This window comes from Tachypleus tridentatus, chromosome 8 (assembly GCF_004210375.1).
Source record: "Tachypleus tridentatus isolate NWPU-2018 chromosome 8, ASM421037v1, whole genome shotgun sequence".
Classification (NCBI taxonomy): Eukaryota; Metazoa; Arthropoda; class Merostomata; order Xiphosura; family Limulidae; genus Tachypleus; species Tachypleus tridentatus.
This window is the reverse complement of record NC_134832.1, coordinates 15,701,261-15,722,886: the sequence shown is the minus strand read 5'-3', so window position 1 is coordinate 15,722,886 and position 21,626 is coordinate 15,701,261. Positions and strand designations below refer to the sequence as shown.

Here is a 21,626-nt window from a genome sequence, read left to right as displayed (position 1 = left end):
TATAATGTTAAGTGCCAAAAGTAATGGAATCAACACAACTTAAGACATGTTATAGAAACCACAGTACACTATAGATATTTTTTCCATATTCTTCTTAAATATTCTGCTACATATTTCAAATTAGAGGAATGTAAAAATAGTATTTCAAAAGATGCATTTTTTTTGTCATTATGTACTGTTTAGAAAGTACAACTTGCTAGCCAGTTTGGACATAAAAGCAGCCAAATCCCTGTCTAAAAGTAATACATGTACTTTATATGCAGTACTTATGAAGTTAAACACTAAAGATAGATTTGAAACTTTTTAAGTCTACATAAAGCTTTTCCAAATTACAAGTCTTTAATATCTATGCAGTAAAACCTTTATCCCAAACACTTCAGTAATGTGATAACATATGATTATGTGTACTAACAATTTATTGTTATTGAATTACATTTATTTAGTATACAGTGAAGCTCTGGAGCTCATTTTTAATTAATGTTTTGAATTTGATATAATTATATTTATTGTTATTAATAATATTTAATCAAGTTGATCTACAGTATCTTGAAAACTGATTGGTTCCATCTCTGGGATTTTATATACTGTTATAAAATTTAACTATAGGCAACAAAATCTTTACACATTGTAAAACTTACATTCATTTGTTGATTCATTCAAACCTTAATTTTCTAAAAAAATTGTTTACATTATGTCAGGAATGTCAGATTGCTTAACTCACTAATCTTTAACATTTGAGGCAAGGAAAATAAGCACACACTGTACCATTGCTAGTTGTTATGATTCTATGAGGTTTTACATTATATATGCTTAATGGAATCTGCCTATAAGTTATTCAAAGCTTTTAAATGTATTCTCAATGATGACTAATATGTAAATGACATATTAAGATTCCCTCAAGCCTTAAAAATGTCAAATGAAGTTTCTGTAAATATTAAACTCACATTAAGAATAAGTTTTGGAGAACTTTGAGAAAGCAAATTAACTTTAATATATGCATAATAAATATTATTATAGTATGACAATTGCATAATAGTTTCTGTGGAACTATTTATTGTACTACCCTGAAATAAAAGTTAGAAAGTAGAATTTATAGTATATCAAGAATTAAACACACTATGTATACATGATGGACTAAATATAGAAATATGGCCTTCCCATATTGTATGAACACGGACATGTCTGTAAGGTAACTTGTCTGGGGAAAGTCTATGAAACACAGTACAATAAACTCACAGTAATGTATGTAGTACTAGTTATGGTAATCAGTGTTCACTGTAATATTTTTAAACAATTTTCAAGTACTTAATTAGCCTTAAATACTTTGATGCACATTTACTTTTCCCATTTCATAGCCTGAAATATGTCATAAATACAAAAATAGACAAACTAACTAAGTATTACTCCAGTTTCATTTTAGAAGTCGCGTGATAGAGTTTCAGTGTTACAATTTTAATTTTCAGGATGATTATAATTCACAAATTTATTGTTATATATTAATCACTAATTAATAGTAAAACCTTTGTCATAGCTCTCTACTCACTATGTTAATATATTTGAAGTGTGGTCATTACACATCTGCAAATGTTTTAGCAAAATACTTTATATAAAAATAAATTTAGCATACTTTGTTATTCTTTCTTTTTCTAATTTTGTATATACACTATGTTGTTTTTTTCAAATATTTTGATGTGATACTTCAAAGAAGTAATTCATTACAATAAAAACTATGGTAATGGAACAAAATCAGTACTAAAATGGATTCTCTATATATGAAAAATGCAGTACCAGGTTACATTAACTGGTACAACATTTAACAATGTTTACTTATGTTTTTATTGAAATGCTCTTAATTACAATATTATATAATATTGTTCTTTTATAAGTCATTGCCACCTACTTCGATAATCCATAATACATCTTGAAACATTGTATATACAATACATACACAAACTTAACAATAAAGAGATAAATTGATAGATAAATGTTACACAAGCAAAGGTTTATGAAAATTTCATTATTAAACAACTGCCACTAATCTTTTACTTCTTTCTTTGATTTAATTGCACTTTGTAACTGAAATTTAAGTTATAATCTTTAAGAAGTGGGAAGTGTATAACCAATATTTTTAAAACTAAAAGTATCATTCATATTTTCCCCGGTATGCTAATTCTTCTTTACTAATGTCTGTAGTGATTCATGATTGTAAAAGTGAATATTACAAGTACACAGCATCCAAGTAAATTCAAGGTATAAGAACACAAACTATTGTTTAATTTAAACCTGTTAGACTGTTATTTAACCACAGACTTCAGTTTAAGGTAAAGTTTCCAAATTAATCACATAATAAAACTAAGATATTTCTGTATCTGTATTTTTAGTTTCAAATAAACTACTTAAAATCATGCCTGCAGGTGTAAATTTTCAACACAGTTATTTCCTGTAGTTATGTCTTGCAGTTGACAGTGTATAATTTAATTTTACTGGTGTACTCTACATTAACTGTACACAGAGTAACTTTCTAAATCGGATTGTAGCATATGTTATTGTTTAACATTAATTTATAATGACATGAACTTGAAACAAATGATCACCACTAAACTTCTCTAAAAAAGCTTAACTAAGATTGGGTCCATCAGAAATTTAGTATGTGTAAATGTTCTCCACTGGATGAAGTCAATATCTGAAAGTGTCTTGTCATTCAATGATACCATATGGGAGTGAAACCTTTGTGAAAAACTGTCCATAACATTCTTTTATATCACTACTTCTGCTGGTGAGGGGTTGACAGGTGTAAGTAATGTTTCTTTAACATGTTCTTCTTTAACACCATAACCAAAGTCTACATTATCGACAGCATCCTTTTCACTCTTTAAAGGTTTGCTACATGATTGATCAGGGCATTTTTTTATTTTTACTTTTTCTCTTACAAAAAAAGACAAGGACGACTAGAATAATTATAAGCAATAATAGAACAAGGCTCACAATAACTGCTATGTTACCAGTTGACAGTCCTCCCTTATTCAACTTAATCTTCTTGTCAGCAGCTGGGTCTTGTGTTGAAGATGACATTGTAGAATCCAAGGAAAAGGAATGGCTTACTGTAGGGGACACTGAATTTGAGCTGAAGAAGACAGCTACTACATTAGATACAATCCCTTGTTCCCAGCCTCATCTACACCTTGAATTCCAAAATAAAATATTTTGTCTTGTTGAATATTGTGTAGATCAACCAGAACTTTTTGTTCTGTTCCATAGCTTTCTGGCACAAGTGGTGGGCCATTAATATTCCAGACATCTATTATCTTACTTACATCTTCATCAAATCGATTCAGAACATCTCCACATTTATCAAAGTATTTTATAAAATAGTTTGTGGCTGAAAATGACAAAATAAAAACAGATTAAATATAAAGGCATTGTGTTAACCTAGAGCATCACAACAGAAAATTTTAAATGTTATAATTTTTAAATTTTATAAACACCCATACTTCACAACTATATTAAAATAAGACTATGTTTAAAAAAAAAGGGTAAACTTGTATAATTGTCAAAATGATAATTTCACTACAGAAATCACAGTTATTTTCAGCACCCTATTAATATTACTTGTGCAGTCAGTTTGGGAAAGTTATGTTTTCAAGTGCAATTAAAACTTAAGGAATAAAGAAATAGGTAAATGTTGTGAAAACTGACAGACTGTCAGAGATTTGTTTTGGTCTGAGTGTGGCCCAGTTATTAGCATGCCAAACTGTGGATCTGAGATTCAAATTATATTAATGCAAAAACAAAACAAAACAAAAACAACTGCTCTGTATTTTGTGGCCATGGGTATAAAAGTTGTTCTGATTAACTGCCTTTCTTCTTGTCTTTATTATTTTATAATAAGGAAAGGCTAGTACAGATATTCCACATGTATGTTTGCACAAACCTCAACAAACTTACATGTTGTTTCTGTGCAAGTAAACTACATCTGTTGGATAATCTTGAGAGGAGAAGTCAGAATGTCATAGCCCCAGTAATACTAGAGAAGTTATGATAGATAGGTATGAGGCACTGCTGGATATTTTAAGTGTCTCAGAAGAGTATGTGTAACAAGCAGAGTTACACCACAGTAATGTAGAAGGTATAAAAGTATATAAAAAACTAATGACCAATATAGCAAAAAAAACTCCATAGAACATATTAAGAAACTAACTGCTGTATGTTTAGACCATAGTGAGCTGATGCTCTCAACGTCCATGAACAAGAATGATGCAAGCCAGAGATGCTATATTAACAAAGCCTATAATGAATTGATGCTATCAAGGTTAATGGAAAAGGATGGTGCATATAAGAGATGCTTCATTATTGAAATAAACTCGAAAGTTAGTTGACTGTTGGAAGACACTGTAAGCTGTGGATGATTGATGACTATTGGGCTTAAAACTTCCCAAAAAGGAAGACAGTTGGCTCTTTGATATCCTATTGATAACAAGAATGTAGGAATAGATACAAGAAAAGAGTTGGATGATTCACCTATTCTTGAAGAGACTAATGGGTGATGGAAGTTGTATTTATTGTTAGTTGTTGCACACAACTCGTAATCCAAGGGTCGGGGGTTCGAATTCCTGTCACACTAAATATTTTCACCCTTTCAGCAGTGGAGGTGCTATAATGTGATGGTTAATCGCACTACTCATTAGTAAAAGAGTAACCCAAGAGTTTGCAGTGGGTGGTAATGACTAACTGCCTTCCTTCTAGTCTTACACTGCTGAATTAGGGAAGGCTAGTGCAGATAGCCCTTGTGTAGCTTTCCCCAAAATTCAAAAACAAACCAAATTGAACTAACCAATTAACTAGTGGAACTATTTGCAGGTAGTGGTGCTTCTATTTGATAGATTGGGAAGATACCAAGAGAAATTAAAATAAAAATCCATGTAATAGCCAAAAAATCAACTTTCCCACATCAGAAAGAGTTGCTCTCCAGATCCATGCAAGTCTCAAGATTACTTCAACGTATCTATTGAAGCCAGGAACAACAAGCTGTCTCTTGCCTAAACTTGTAAGTATTCAGTGCCTTACTTCCTAAACATTGGGTACCATACTAAGTAAAATAGATTAAATGTATTAAGAGCATTAACCTAAGTAAAGGAAGTTAATAAAAAGTTGTGTGTAATCAGTGAGTATATGAAAAAGTTAATAAAAGAAATGTTATTGAAATATTCGTTTTTAACTGTAAAGCCTCAAGGTAGTGCCTGTGTGCTTTAGTTGTCCACTGCATCCTCACCTAAAAATAAATTAATCTTGTAACAACTGGTAGTGTTAGTCAAAGCTCCCACAAGTAAAGTGAATTACACTTGGCCTGCCTAAGCCACTCCACTGGCTTCCATTACAAGTAACATCACATTGTAATGATCTGTACAATGTAGACAGATAGTAACTTTATTTGTTTGTTGTTTAAGCAATAATATTAAATTCTTTTGTTGCTAACCTGACACCACTCCTCATTTGTTTTTTAAGTCAGTATGTTCTCTTTCTTATTAGGACCTCCACTTTGTGGATAAAGGCACTGATCCAGATTGGCTTGGTGTGTTTTCTAAGCCTGCTGCTGTCTAGATATTCCATTGTGCAAGTTTATGTGCCTCCACAGATAACCTGATGATGCCCCTCTTCAAATAATTTAAATTTTGGTTTTAGATTTTTTAATAAATTTAATCTATGAATATTTATTTTTAAAACTAATCAGTGCACCTACAGCCATTGATCATACTTCAAAAGCATTACAAATCATGTCAGTGTGGTCTACTTTTGTATGTTGGATATATTTTTTGGTGATCATAGTTTAGATTCACATGATTTGACTTTTCTCATAACACACTGAGTTGTACAAAAGCATATGTTGAATCGTTTTCCCACTGTTCTTCCCAGAATATATACTATTATCTTCATATGACTAATAATTTTACTTAGATACATTACATGTTATGATATTATCAAACTTCTAAAATTTAATTATCACTATATTATGTTACTATAAAGGAACCCACTACAGGCTTACTACTAAAATGTATATAAACAAAGGAAATGTATTAATGTATAAAAACTTCCTTTCATGTGTTACATATTATAAGTTATTTCAGACAAGCCCCAATTTATTATATGATGTATGTTAATGTGTTACTATTTCAAATAACTTCTAGATTGAAATTCAAATTTATTGTTAATAAAATGTTAATATGTATCAAAATTATGTAATTTGCCAAAAAGATTGATACACACAATTTCCTTTTTTAACACAAATATATTCTAATATACAAATATAAAAAACAATATAATTTATAAAAATACTTATTACTGATAGTTATCAAAAATGATGGTTTATATATGAGATTTACAAACTTGCAGACAAAACTGAGTCTTCTATCTGATCTAGAATCAAGTATTCTATCAATGATCAAAGTCCATGATAAGCAAAGTAATTCTGAGTTTATACTGTCACATCTTGCTTAAGTTAGCTAGCTTGTTTGGCCTAATGCCATTCATATGATGACCAAAGGAGTTAGTTAATGTTCTTGTAGAAACACTGACGTTCCATAGTTCATTAACTGAAGTGGAAAGGTTTGTAATCTACAAAACGTTCCAGGTCTAATTCTGTAGTCTCTGATTGACAGACATAGCTTCTGACGTATACAGCACAAAGACTGTAGCCAGCAAATAATAATAATGCTTCCTGTGTGTCAGTTTTATATAATAATCATGCAAGTTTCTAGAATTTTAAACAATGATTGAGCACACAAGCATTTTCATAAACAAGTACTGTTGATTCTTACACTCAAGAACCTTTTACAAATTTTGAGAACAGACAGGACTTGAGCAATACACAGCCAACAATATATGTCATAGGCAAAAAAGAAAACAACACTGAAACAAATATGGGTACTGAAATGAAATAAATTAATAAATTTGCATTTACAAAATTTTAGAAGTTGGTGAATCAAATAAACCAAAGTTCAATGCACAGTTAGTATTTATTTGTTTACCAATCTGCTTACAGATCTCTATCACTAATTTGTATACACCCTGTACATGTAACTCTGTAAGAAAATAAATATCAGTTTAAAAACCGTAATTGTACTTACTCAGATTTCTAGGCGTTGATTTACTATTTCTACCATATAAAACTTTTGCTCTCCCATTATTATCACTAGCAGATATAATTAAACCAATAATGTCCAGCTGCTGTAATTGTTGTAATATATCTTGAATAGATTCCATCTCCTTTAGTTATATCTGTATCTAAAAGGGTAAAAATATTAGCTCCTGCTCTGTTTTTATAACACTATTCTATCCATAAAGATGTAACATGCATACACATAAAAACAACAGAGAATACAAATAAAAAAGTAAAAAGACAAATAACAATGTGTGGTTTGTATATAGTTTAATGAAATATTTTCCACCCAAAAGGGTGGATCCTGCACAAAGGGAAAAAAATATAAAGAATAAACTTGTAGTGATCCTTCAAAATATTCAAAAAATATTTTAGAGTTGAAATTTATTCAAAAAAAGTTCTATTTATTTAATTTAAACTTCTTTTTTAAGCTTCAGATTTAGACTTTGGGTTGATTTCAGTGTGCTCAGGATGAAAGCAATAGTATTTGTTTACTTCCTGAATTTCCTTTTGAATATAATACTGTATTTAGAGCCGAAGATGGAATGTTGAAACAGTGTTGAAAAGAACAGCACTAATTTGAACCTTTTATCTGCAACATAAGTTTAATTTTACTGATATTATGTAATCACTGTTTCCCAACCTATATTGTTTTGTTATGATATACTTGCTTATTTATTAGAATTGAGAAGTCAAAAGCCAGTGATTTAAACACAAAAGGACAGCTCTTTTTTTTTTTCAAACTGTAAGGAAACATGACTTCTAGTTCAACATATAGATTGTAGCAAACTGATATGTTGCTAGAAGAAAAGATTTTTGTGATGAACTTTCACCACAAATACTAATTAGTACAGTGGAAAATATACATCCAAACTACACTGAAATGGATAAGCTTGCAGCAGTGTTCATTACTTTCTCAAGACAATATTAAAAGTCAATAAGCATCATATTACAAAGAAACACTAAACAAACTTTTGCATATTGTATCTTGATTATCTTACATTATGTTGCAGTTATGTTTTTCATTCCATGAAGATTCCTATTCAGAAAAGCATTTGTAAGCATTATACTTAAATGCTATTGTTAAGCAGTCATTGTTAAGTACATTTTAATGATACTTTATCCTAATACCTGTTTCAACAGAAAGATGAACAAATTTAAAAAATACTCCAGTCAATCTAAGCACATCAAAAATAGAAACATTTACAGACTTACCTCCTATGCCATAGTCAAATAGCTCAAATGAATCCATTTGTCCATCTTGATAATGAATGTTGGCAATGACCTTAGCCCCTGAGACTGGATTGGTTCCATGTTGTAAGTGGGCAAAAACAATGGGAGGTGGGATTTGTGAAGAATCAAACTAACAACATGTGAAGTTTATAGATTAAAGTTTTGTAGGATATACAAAGTATTTTAGACAACTCACTTTTTTTTTACACTATGTACTATGGACTGAAGAAGTCACATCTTTAAAAATCAAATAGTAATATATGACCAAGACTACAGTTATATAAAAAGATATATATTTTATTAAACATGAATAAAAACCACCTTGTGAAACCACCTTTAATCTCAGTTATAAGAAAATACATTGAACAACACTGAACTTTTATAATATGAAAAATAATTTATATAATCATACTTATTCAACTGACTCATGAAGCAATAATCAGTGATGTCGAGAAAACCCACTTGTAGAGAAATATATATGCAAAAACGGCTCATTTGGGTTGAGAAAATATTTTTTACGTAGAAGAGCTCTTCTAAGTAAAAAATATTTTCTCAACCCAAACGAGCCGTTTTTGCATATATATGACTCATGAAGCAATTACAAGAATGAAATCATTAAAGAACTACACGTGAATCCATTAGTTATTTCTCAAGTAGATACTATTCCATGTAATATTATAAAAAGAAGTACAATCAACTAATCTGAGATAAGGAATAAATATATTTTTAAAAAACTCGCACAATGTTTATGAGATGGGTTTTTTTCACTTCATTATAGCTTCAAATTGCCATGAGTATATAATTTGCATCATGAACCAATACAGCATTCAACACTAAAAATCTATGACAAACTGCACTATTATGAATTTAATTTTTGCAACTTTGAGGAAATGAAATTCCCTCTTGCATAATTAACTTGAATTACATTATAACCCACTTTATTATTTAACTAAATGCATAACCTCCCGAATACCGAGTTACATTAAATAATAATCATTACCTGTTACAAAAACCAAAACCATGACTAAGAGCTTTAAATGTTAAAACCACGTTACATAAAGCCAGTCATCAGCTTTATTCATCAATACAGTAGAACCTCAGTTAATGGATACTACACCATTGAGGGCAGAACTTTTCAACCTCTTTCTTTTACCTACAATTTGTAATCAAATTAAATATTAAAATAACAGGCACTTTGATATTCGGGATTAAGAACAATGTCTTTAGTTTCGTTCTCTATACAGACAATCAATAAAGTGGGCAGTTATCTTTGTATGCCTGAGTGGTATTATACTGGTATACCACTGACATTCCAAACTCCCAGACAGATGAGAAGTATTCTAACACTTATAAGGTTTATGGTATTGGATCTGAACCACATACTATAATAAAAGTTTAATCTTATTATTCTTGTTGGAAACACTGTAGGATCTGGAAGTTGATAAATTCCAAATCTCAGAGCAAGAGCCATGCTGGTTTATTTCTGTGTGTGTACTTTGTTGCTCTCAACAGTATCAGTGTGTGTGTGTGTGTGTGTGTGTGTGTGTGTGTGTGTGTGTTTGTGTGTGTTTTTCTTATAGCAAAGCCACGTCGAGCTATCTGCTGAGCCCACCGAGGGGAATCGAACCTCTGATTTTGCGTTGTAAATCCGAAGACATACCGCTGTACTAGCTCAACAGTATCATATTATGGTGTCATGTAAACAGTCTAATGATACAAAGTGATTTGTTGTTTTATTTTCAGCAAGTTTATATTTTATTGTTTGATAGTAAAATAAACAGAAAGTGAATGTGAAATATTTAGCAGTTCAAACTCTGAAGAGAAGTACTGTGAAACTTTGTGACCAATCATAAAGAAAAGAAGGTTACAGTTAATTCATCCACTGAAACCTCTTGTTGACAATTCTCCATGCAACTTGTAACTATCAGAGCCCTACATACAGCAAAAAAAAATTGTGGGCTTTAAAATTCAGATATTTAGTCAATATAAAATCCAGTTTTGTGTGGCTCACTTTTGGTATTGAAGATACCTCACTATGAAGAGCATTTGGATGCAGGTGAAAAGGTGTTTTAATGTTGATGTTTGATTGTATTTCAAAGATTACAAGACAATATAACTAAAGTTACATTGCAAAAAAACAAACTAGTTTACCACAAAATGACTAATTAAGACAGTTGGTAGGTTTAATGCAAAAGCTGAACACATATTCTACATAGTGTGGAAGTATTTTAGGGTACTAACTAAAACCACTATAATGACAAATATGCATACTTAAGTGAAGCATTTTGCCAACTACTACCATACACTGCAAGAGATATTACAAAACAATCCATAAGCCATGATTTTAAAACACTTATGTATAACTCTAATAAGGATCACAAATATTTGTTTACTTATCAGTTGTGAAGCAAATAATTTGAAGATGCTTATTAAGGTGTTTATGTCACACAGATAAAACTACATCTATCAGGCAAACAAATAATACCTAAGATCAAACATTCACAGTTTCTAGTTGTACAAGCTATGACCCTGTAGCTGTTACATGAGGCTCAAAAATTGTTGTGAAAGACTTGGAAATATACTACAAATTTCTGTAAAGGTTTTATTATTAAATATTAATATATATTCAAATATAGTTACTTTATCATCTCAACCTTCTTACTTCCTGGTTGTGTTACAGAAAAACATTTCCTTTTTCTATTAATTTTAATTCCTCTCTTTATTAACTTCAGATTTTTCAAGCAAAGTTACATAAGGTCTGTTTGAACTTTGTCATTCCTAATTTTGAACTGATATACTGCATAAGGTAGCTATTCAACAACACCTACCACAAACTCTTGGCTAACATCATATAGCAATTTGATTGTAACTCTTATAATACACTCTTGGCATTCAAAACAAGTAGCACATTTTCTGTGGCAACGGGATGCAAACCCTAAATCTCCACTAAGTCTAGACATACTAACTACTAGACTATGTCTAGCCTTTCTATTAACTGGAATTTTATATGTTTTATGATACAGTATTTTAAAGTTATGGAATAATTAAAAAATAAATTGTATATGTAGAACTTTGTAATAGTATAAATCTTTTCTTAGAGTGGTAATTATTTTCTGTTGATTTCTAGTCATCTGAGAAAAGGGGCTCCTGAATGAAGAAATTTGGGTACCCCTGTTATAAAACACTGTAAATGTAGGTTGCTTAGAAGTCAGGTTAGCAGTACATTTTGGTAGTGGTCTCATTTGAAAAACAAAACTTAAATTACAACTGGAAACTAATTTAATTAACTTATTTAAAAACTAAGGATAAACTTACCTGATAAACATTATCACTGAGTCAAGCTTTGAGAGTGAGAGATTTCTGTGTGGTCCTTTTTCTGAAAGTTATCAACACCATCAGTGGCTGCTCTGATTTACTACAGATTTTTGTGCTAAAATGCCATGACCCCTCCTAAAATAATAACATGTATAAATTAATTTGTGAGAACTTTCCAAAATAAAATGAACACTATGGCTGTCAAATTTATGCCTTATCAAAGAAGTGACATAACAAACCCATGAAACATAATGAAAAAAAAATAAACAAGAAAAGAAGACTTTTAAAGAAAAAGGTAAAACCAACAGTTATGATTTCAATTATAATTTACTGATCTTATTACACAGCATGTGAAATTATGCTTGAATTTTAAGCAGAGACTTTGCTAATGACAAGACTGAATTAAGTAAAGCTGTAATAGATCCATACACAACTTTACTTATGAAGAATCCTTATTTCTCCATAAGCTCTCTTTTCTTCAATTTAAAACCTTACCCATCAAAACAATATTTTACTAAATGTAATATTTGTAGAATAGTAGTTTCCAAATTAAGAAATTATCTGGTCTCTGAAACAAAACACATTACCACTGTACTCCTCTTGAAATCGTGGGCTTATAGGCAAGTGTCTTCTCTATGTTTTGTTTAATCTGGCTCTGGAAAAGGATTATCTAACAAGGACTAGAGAAGAATGTACCTTTATAGATTTAGAATGATGAACCTGTTTGGTTTAATACATTACAAAATACATTGATCTTTCCAGAACACTTTCAAACATTAGGTAGATTTTGTCACTATAAATTTTGGTTGCTCATCCAGGAGTCCATCTAACAATGCTAGCACATAAAAACCCAAGAAACCTTAAAAGATATGTGAAAAATGTTATCACACAGATTTTGATAAAGCAGTAATGTAAAAGATTAAAATGCCATTACGTTACTTGGGAAGCATAAAGAAACAAAGGTTTCTAAAAGCTCATCAATCTACATTAATAATGACAGTTTTATTCCCAGAAATTTATTTTGCTTATTCTTAAATTCTAGAGCATCTTATAGAAACATGCGATATTGATTACATGCTGTTTTGAAAAACTACATCTTTTCTTAAACATTTTTAGGAACTTCTAATACCTTATTTTCAGTTGTGTATTTGTTATAAAAATCTTTTTTTCTCACCTCTACCTCTGAAATATAGAAAAAGTACATTTCTTCTAATGTTTTAAATTCCTGACAAGTGAAACTATACTGTGTAGTTGGAAATGTTAGTAAAATACTATCTTTGCAGATTGGTGAGAGTTTGTTTCCCCTCTTTGAAGAAAATTTGTACTTTCAGGTCTCATAGTGTTTTGTCTACAGGGAATTTTATTGATATCACATCTAAGGAGCCATTTATAATGCTTTTAACAATCTACAAAGACATTTTGAAACAACACGATATTAGTGCAAATTATAAAAAAAGAGAACAATTATTCAATTCATAATAAGTGAAAAATTATAAACAACTTCATTGTTACTTAGTATTTGCTTCAAAACTATTTATTTTACAACCTAAAATATCTCTAAATTTAAATAACATTAACCAAAAATATAAGATAATAACAAGCTTAGAATTACATATGGACCCTCATTAGACACACATTTTTCTAAATTATTTATCTACAAAATTGTAGATACAAAAGTGTGCAAGGAAGAAGCCTTTGCTCTCTAAGAGAAACATCAAGGCCAGACTGAAGTTTGCCAGAGAGAATGTAGACAAAGACCAGGACTTCTGGAATAATGTTCTTTGGACAGATGAGTCCAACATTTAATTATGTGGACACTATAGCAGAGGACATGTTTGGTGTAAACCAAATACAGCATTCCAGGAAAAGAATCTCATACCAACTGTGAAGCATGGATGTGGAAGTGTCATGATTTGGGGCTGCTTTGCTGCAGCAGGACCTGGCAGCTCACAATCATAGAATCCACCATGAATTCTACTGTGTATCAGAGGGTGCTTGAGGATCATGTGAGACCATCTGTTAGAAAATTAAAGCTGAAGCGGAACTGGACCTTGCAACACGACAATGACCCAAGCCATACCAGTAAATCCACCAAGGACTGGCTGAAAACTAAGAAATGGAGAGTCCTGGAATGGCCGAGTCAAAGCCCAGATCTTAATCCCACTGAGATGCTGTGGGGTTACTTGAAACAGGCTGTACATGCAAGAAACCCCTCAAACATCTCACAGCTGAAAGAATTCTGCATTGAGGAGTGGGGCAAACCTTCTTCAGACCGATGTCAGACACTGGTAGATGGCTACAAGAAGCATCTCACTACAGTTATTTTAGCCAAAGGGGGTAACACTAGCTATTAGGGGTAGGGTGTCCTAACTTTTTCCTCAGTTAGAATATGCATTTTTGTAGAATTACATTTACAGAAGATCTTGAAAAGTCTTTTCTTCATTTTTAATTGTTTAGTTATATTCCTATAATCTCTCAGTATTGTTGAAATTGAGATTAAATATCTGTATATCCAAAAATGTTACACAAATACACAGGCTTTCATAGGGTGTCCTAACTTTTTCACATGACTGTATATCAGGCAACAGGTGCAGGCAACCCTTTGGGGAATTTATCAGCACATATCTGCAGGGAGATTCAGCATTATATGGTACAACCTTTGTCTCTTCCTCCTGAACTTTTAGATCCAGCGACATACGACAAATCATCTCATCTGTTCATTTCATATAAAGAGGTATTTTTTGAATGCTTTCAAGAGGTATGTCTGTTTTCCTCTCACATTGGTCTCTCCTCCTTTTTCAGTGTGGTATTCTAGCTAATCTTGCGAGTAGAGGGAAGTACCATATCAGAAGTTATAATTTTCCTAACCTAAAAATGTATTTCCAACTGGTACTTCCCTCCTCTCACACTTCCCATAATCTTCTGATCCTTACATTTTCTACCAAATATAAAGTGATGGTTTGATATTAGCACAGAGAGGGAGTAACAAGCATCACATGACAATGGTTTTCTCTTATTGGGCAAGAGATAATATATATCTTAGTTGATTTGCATAAGAGACAAGTTGGAATCTTTTATTCCAATAGTGGGGTGGGAGTGGAAGACTTGTGGTATGCGTTATAAAAAAGTTTGCATACAGAGGGCAACATAAAATGGGAAAAGCTGTTTTGTGAGTGGAGGGTAATACCTGTCAGAAATAGAATTTTAGCTTGGGAAAGTTATAACATCTGACTGATTTGGCTGTGATAATCTACCACACAGTTTACATTTGATACCTGCTACTTATTTCAAAGGTAAAGCTTAACCAGATGAATTAGTAGTCCACATGACTAGTTATTCCAGCTTAATGCAGGTCACAGTTTTGAGAGGTGATCTGACCTAGAATTCGAGTATAGTAGGTGTTACTTCAAGGGAATGACAGAGAAGAAAGACAGTTAGAATGAAAACAAAATTTCTAGTAATACTATATTAAAATAAGGAAGTAGAAAGTATATTATATTAGGTAAACCATACAGTACAATACATTTAAATTTAAATCATTTGTATTACACCAATTGCTTCTTTAAAATCCAAACATTACTACAAGAAACACTGGATGGTGTCTCGCCCATTCACAATACATCCTTGCTTAAAGGCTCTACAAGATCTTACACAAGCCTGAAAACAGTATAAAGAATTTTTAAACTATGTATACAAATATTACTAAAAAAACAAAGGATATGAAAACAATGTAACCTAATAACTGTACTGAGAGGTTGCAACCACAGTCTGAAATGTAGTTGTATAAACTTTGTTTAAAAGGTTCAGTTCTATAAGATATTTTCAGGTTTAGTAACTCTGTTTTATAGTTTACAGCATAATAAGTAATTTTTTCTTTATGAAATATTTATTTAACTGTAATTATGTTTTTATTTCTTCACTGTATTACAATTTTCTTTATTACACTTAACTGATTTTTTTAATACCTTATTTTGTTTTAGTACTACATTTTTTTATCTGTTTATTTTTCACAGTTACATTTGTATAAATAGTTTGACATTCTTTACTATTCTTATGTTGGAGTATTGTTTGCTTGCTTGAAGTTAAGCACAAAGCTACACAATGAGTCATCTGTGCTCTGCCCATCACATGTATCAAAATCCAGTTTCTAGCATTGCTAGTCTGACATATCACTGGAGAGCCAGTTGGAGTAAGTGTATGTACTAAATTTTCATTTATACGCGTGTCATTAACATTCCTTAATAAATGTTTTAATACTTTCTCTTGTTTTGTTACTCACGAGTAACAACACGTTTTTTTTTTCCACTTCAACAAACATTTTAGGTACAAATTAACTTTTGCAGAATAAATCAGCATACTTTACCCTTTTTAAATTATTATTATACAACATCTTTCACATCATTAAATATATTTGAGTAATTTATCAGCTATATGTTTAAAATAATGTTTTACATCTTGGCAAAGTTTCAACTTTTTCTACATTGAAATATTTACTTACAAAAGGATTCATATTCCCTGAAGAATCAAAGGCAATAACAATATGGAGATTTTTCTTTTGAACATATTTGAAATCAACATCTGACAGATGAACAGTCTGTGGTGCATTGCTGAGAAAAATGTAACAAATGTTGCTTATTCTGTTATACAGTATCTATTCAAATAGTTGTTTTTTTACAACTACATTAGCAAGCTAAAGTGAAAATGAAAGCAATGCATTAAGATTTTTTCTTTCCATTATGTAAAATATATTAAAAGTGCTAATTAATATGATAAAATACTTTTTCTTATAAAAAAGTTTTGGTACCAATAAATTATTAGTCTGATTATAATCTCTTTCTCTCCAAGATTTAACGTTTATTATTTGTGATACAGTTTATCCATTTCATGAATTCATGCAAAGTTGCACAAGAAATTACCTGCATGTGCTATCACCAAATTTGAGCTGAAAGACTGGAGAAAAGGCAACCAGTAAACAGTATCCACCACCAATTCTTGGACTTTTGTATAGTGGAAGTTCACCACCACCCCTATAACACCTTCACAGCCTTTAATTGCAAATTTCAATTTTGTAGTAATGGGGCAAGAACCATAAACCCTTGGATTCCAAACCTAGTATACTAACCACTGCACTATGCTTGGTCCACTAGTGACATCATAAATAAGGAACAGACAGAACAGCTTCAGGTAGAAGATTCTTCACCAAATAATTATTTAAGTAATTAATATTAACCAAACTTCAATCTCTTAGGATGAAGGGAACACAGCAAATGTTACTTTTCTAGGTATTATAAACCTCAAAAGTACTTTAAAACATTTTATATATGTATGTTATTTCTGGAGGCTTTTAGTTATTATTATCTAAGACCAGTCCTAGAAACAGTTACAAAACTGAGTGTGGATAACATGCAGGAACTAAATGCAACACCAACCAAATAACTTAACTGATGTTCTGCTGTTCTTGTTCAAATTCATGATTTTTTATAAAACCGTGTGTAGAAAACCTCCCACAAAACATCTTAAAGATACAATCAACCTTTCAGAATTACTGCTCAAATACTGAAAAATATGGCCAATCTTAAATCTACCTTATCAGGAATTCCTAGTCTTGTACCTCATTTTGATGATGCTTCTCTATTTTCTGATATTATCATATTAATTAGTGATGCTACAAATTAGAAAACAGATTACAAGAATGTGAGCTATATTTCCATTGGGTTTTATAATATATATATAAGTTCAACTACATATTGATTGTTTCTGAGTAGTAAATTATTTAAAATCTTATTGGTCAGTATTTAATTGCTTTATTTTTTATACACATATTTAGAATGCTGTTTATTATTTTTATTAGGGATAAATTTCCTTGATTTTCCTTTTAATTCCTCAGAAACCATGTATATTATTATGAAATGTGGTAAAAGTATACATTTACTTATCAGAAATTAAAAATAAAATTTTCAAAACTATCATAGATGATTCTGCTTGGAACCATGAGACAGAACTAATAATTGGATGTCTTACTGATGATTAACACCTTTTCTACTTACTTTCCATCAATAAAGTCTTGATTTTGCTTGATCACACTCCATGTACTCTTTTCACAACAGAGAGCATTGTGCTTAGTGGGGCCCTCAACATTATGTTGGTATTTTCCCATTCCATCACAGAAATGAGCAGTCTAATGACAGATATAAAGATAAAGGAAATTAGAAAATAATACAAGTTAAACTCTGACTTCTTCAAGACTGTTAAGAAAAAAAGTGAAGCTATTTGTCATTGTATATAGAAAACAACACCATGACTGTTGTTATGTAAAATGTTAAAAGTATGTTGTTATTCAAAAAAGGAATACTGCAGGAACAAAAAAACTTATGTGTAACTGAAATAATAATTAAACATTAAGAAACGAATCCTAACCTTTGGTGGAAAATGCTGAGACATAAGTGATGATAAAATTCCATTATTTTCAGTTTCTTGGTGTTTGGTAATAAAAATAAAATGGTTGTTTTTGGTGGACTTTCCAGTGTTGATATCAAAGACTGGTTCACACTCACTATCAGTTCGATTTATATAGATATATCTATACATATAATAAGTCACACAATAAAATGTACTACACACAATTTGTCTAACATCTTAATTCTATGTAAAGTAGGGGAAAAAGGTCACACCCTATGATCTGGGCTTGAATTCAGGAGCCCCAACTCACATTAGTGATTTGAGACTGATATTTTAACAACAGAAATACCAAGTCTCAAGCTTCTTAGAGACCACAGTTTGTTATGGTGCCTTGTATAAAGAAATAACTATAATCAAAGAAAAGACTTACACATAAAGTTACATGAGCTCAACACAAAAGACCTATAAAGTTGTACTTTATATTTTTATGAAGGAATAACATAAAATAATCCTTCATATGTGAAAAAATGCACAAGAGCTGTAAACAGCCATCTACCTTGTGACCTGCAAGTATTAGTTTATCAAAGGAAGTTTAGGTCCTAATCAAATTTGCTAAAATTTTCTTGTTGTTAATTAAATTTGTGGAATAATGAATATCAAATTTTGTCATTTAAACTTTCAGATACTGATTTAGTTTCACATTTACAGACATATGATATCTGTATACAACAATATAGTTTGAAAGTTAACACTCACCTAATCTGAAAACATAATTTTAGAAACACTCACTTTTACATGCAGAAATGCCATTTCCCTTGCACATCCACTTATGAAATGTGCATGCAACTAGTCTTGAGCTAGTTCCTACCTAAATTCACATGTTTATCATGAAGTGCTCTTGTGCATGATGATATACTTATATAACAATAGTCTTCCATCAGTCAAGTGGGTACACAATCTCCAAGCGCAGTAACTCCCCCAAACCACTTGTACTAGTAACAACTTCACTCTCAGATGAAGCAAAAAAGTCAGGCTCAGCAGAAATGGAGGTTACGTGGGAGGTGACAATTTACCAGCAATACATTTCCAAATTAGAAAAACTTTAACCTTTGAAACAATAATTCATCTTCATAAACAAAAGTCATTATTTAATTACATTGATAATATATTTCTGATAGACATTTATCTCCCTCACAAAAATAACTTTTCTCAATCTTGCACTGCTCTCTAATGCATTAAAAAATTTTCTTGCTTGAAATGCCAGACTTTATGCCTCATAACTTTGTGTTGCTTATTTAATATGCATGGAGCATACAATGACTCTCCACCAAGTGCAATACCACACACTCTCTTAAAGCAACTGGCTTTCTCAGCATCACTTTATGTGAACTGCTCTTTCAAGATTAGACCCATACATCTGTATAATAAAGTGGTGGGCTGGAATACTTAAGACTTCAATTGTTGATGTTCTACATATTTCTCTATAAACTTCACATATCAGTGGCGGCGCCAAGGGGGAGGGAGGCTTGAACACCCCCAATGAGCCAAGCCCCCCTCAGTCCCCCAAATACTATTATCTACATATATTCATAAAATATGGAAAACACAATCGTCGTTGTTGCTTAACAATTAACATCAAAGAGACATAGATCTGTAGAACTCAACATCTTCATTACTACGGAAGTATGTGTCATGCGTCCCATAGCAACGTAGTGAATGCACTGAAACTCATGCGCTGTATTGCCGCTCGCTGTGTAATGCCATTCTATGTTGAGCTTTGACGAAGATTAGACAACCACGTTGATTTCAAGCTACAACAAATCATCAGGGATTTTACTTGATAAACTAAAGGTGTCACAGGTATTTACCCATTAATTTCATTTATCTTTTATTGAAAAGTAAAACATAGCATGCATGTATAAGTGTATTGTGTATAGGTCAAAACTATGAAGCATTTAGCCGGTGTTGTGTCCTCTGTGAGATCGTTTTGCACCAGCAACCTTGCTGTCATATCAGTAAACTCAGGAGGGCAAAACAACTCGATATTGATACTGTTATAGACACATTTGCTGCCAATCACCAGAACAGGCGCATTGTTTTGAAGTAATATTGACTATAAACACAACATGATGAAAGATAGTTAGCCTGATAGTGACCTTACTTTTCCTCAGAGTGTATTAACTTCACATGGGATAATTCGTTTCTGCTATGTAAACTATGTTTTTATGTTATATTTCTTTTGATTTGTAGCTTTACTCTTAATGGTATATTAAATGTTCAATCTAAGCTAATCTTTATTTTCTTTATTATTATGTATTACCTTGGGTGGAATTTAGGTGAGCCTCTTCTTTACAGTTTACACATACGCATATTTTCATAAACAGATTATTTTCAATTTGTAATAATGAATTATAAATCAAGAGTATGAGTTTCTAATGAAAACTGCATTGAAAACGCAGCTCAAAACAGCACACCTTTCTGAAGTGTACCTTGGTATTTATATTATCATAATTGACCATCTATATTTCATATTGATGGTATTTTGGGAAGCCCCTCTACAGTATACTTCAGCCACCCCCTCCCCAACGAAAATAATCATCTTATAACCATTGGTGAAAATAATACATTCATGAATAGTCAACAGTTTTGGTTGGACAGTTTTATTTTATGATGTCAGTTCGCGTAATTTTTGAACAGCCCTCCTAGTCTCCCATCATGTTTTCGTTATACGCTCCTTGATAGTGGCGTTCAGAATCCAGTATACCTTGATGGAAGCGCTTGCTTTGCTCCCTTGAGTATGCTCCCATGTTCTCTTTGAATTTATCAAGATGAGCGTCAAGGATATGGACTTTAAGGGACATTCTGCAGCTAATTTTGCCGTAGTTCTTTACCAAAGCCTCAATAAATTACATATAATTTTCGGCCTTGTGATTACCTAAGAATCCCTGAACCACTGCGAAGACACCAGCTTTGACCTTTGCCTCAGACAACTTAGGGAAGAAGCCTCGAAGCTACTTGAAGGCTGCAGACTCCTTGTCAAAAAGCTGTGACAAATTGTTTCATGAGAACCAATTTTATGTGCAATGGTGGGAACAACACCTTCTGGAGGTCCACTAGTGGCTCACACTTGACATTGTGCCTCCAAACAGAAAACTCTGTCTGTTGTGGCCAGTGCTTCCTGTTGTTGTGCGCTGCAGTGTCCCTGCTGTCCCAAAGACAAAGATAACAGAGAAACTTGGTAAAGCCTCCTTGGAGACCAATCAGAAATACCATAATTTTGTTGTATCCGATAACCTCCCAGCCATACTCATCATACTTCAAGGCTTCTAGCAAGGCCTTGATGCTGTTGTATTCCTCTTTGAGGTGCACCGAATGAGCCAGGGGAAGAGACTGATACTTATTCTCCCGTTATGGAGCAGCACAGCTTTGAGGCTTATTGATGAGCTATCAATGAAGAGGTGCCATTTGTTCGGGTTACAGGCAATTCCATATTGCCTCGCACAGACCGAATACATTGTGGCAGAAA

At 31.8% G+C, this 21,626-nt stretch overlaps 1 protein-coding gene and 1 long non-coding RNA gene across 5 annotated transcripts in view; one reads left to right on the top strand and one right to left on the bottom strand.

Moving 5' to 3' along the window:
* Positions 1-5,680, top strand: part of LOC143258579 (uncharacterized) — a 28,312-nt gene extending 22,632 nt beyond the window's left edge. Inside the window, exons 2-3 of the long non-coding RNA XR_013032393.1 lie at positions 4,858-5,044; positions 5,527-5,680. This is a non-coding gene — a long non-coding RNA (uncharacterized LOC143258579). The remainder of the gene's footprint in view (positions 1-4,857; positions 5,045-5,526) is intronic.
* LOC143258578 (calcium-activated chloride channel regulator 1-like) lies at positions 1,763-19,792 on the bottom strand. 4 transcript variants are annotated; one of them, XM_076517741.1, is made up of 7 exons: positions 18,890-19,792; positions 17,749-17,879; positions 16,200-16,308; positions 11,702-11,836; positions 8,369-8,516; positions 7,122-7,278; positions 1,763-3,379 (listed from the first exon to the last, which is right to left on the bottom strand). In XM_076517741.1, the coding sequence occupies exons 1-4, from the start codon at positions 18,908-18,910 to the stop codon at positions 11,723-11,725; spliced, it is 375 nt and encodes a 124-aa protein (XP_076373856.1). In that variant the 5' UTR covers positions 18,911-19,792; the 3' UTR covers positions 1,763-3,379; positions 7,122-7,278; positions 8,369-8,516; positions 11,702-11,722. The 4 variants fall into 4 exon arrangements, with proteins under 4 accessions (XP_076373856.1, XP_076373857.1, XP_076373858.1 ...); XM_076517742.1 differs by having other exon boundaries at positions 8,369-8,452; positions 18,890-19,786; XM_076517743.1 differs by having other exon boundaries at positions 1,981-3,379; positions 18,969-19,786.
* Positions 19,793-21,626: the final 1,834 nt, after the last annotated feature.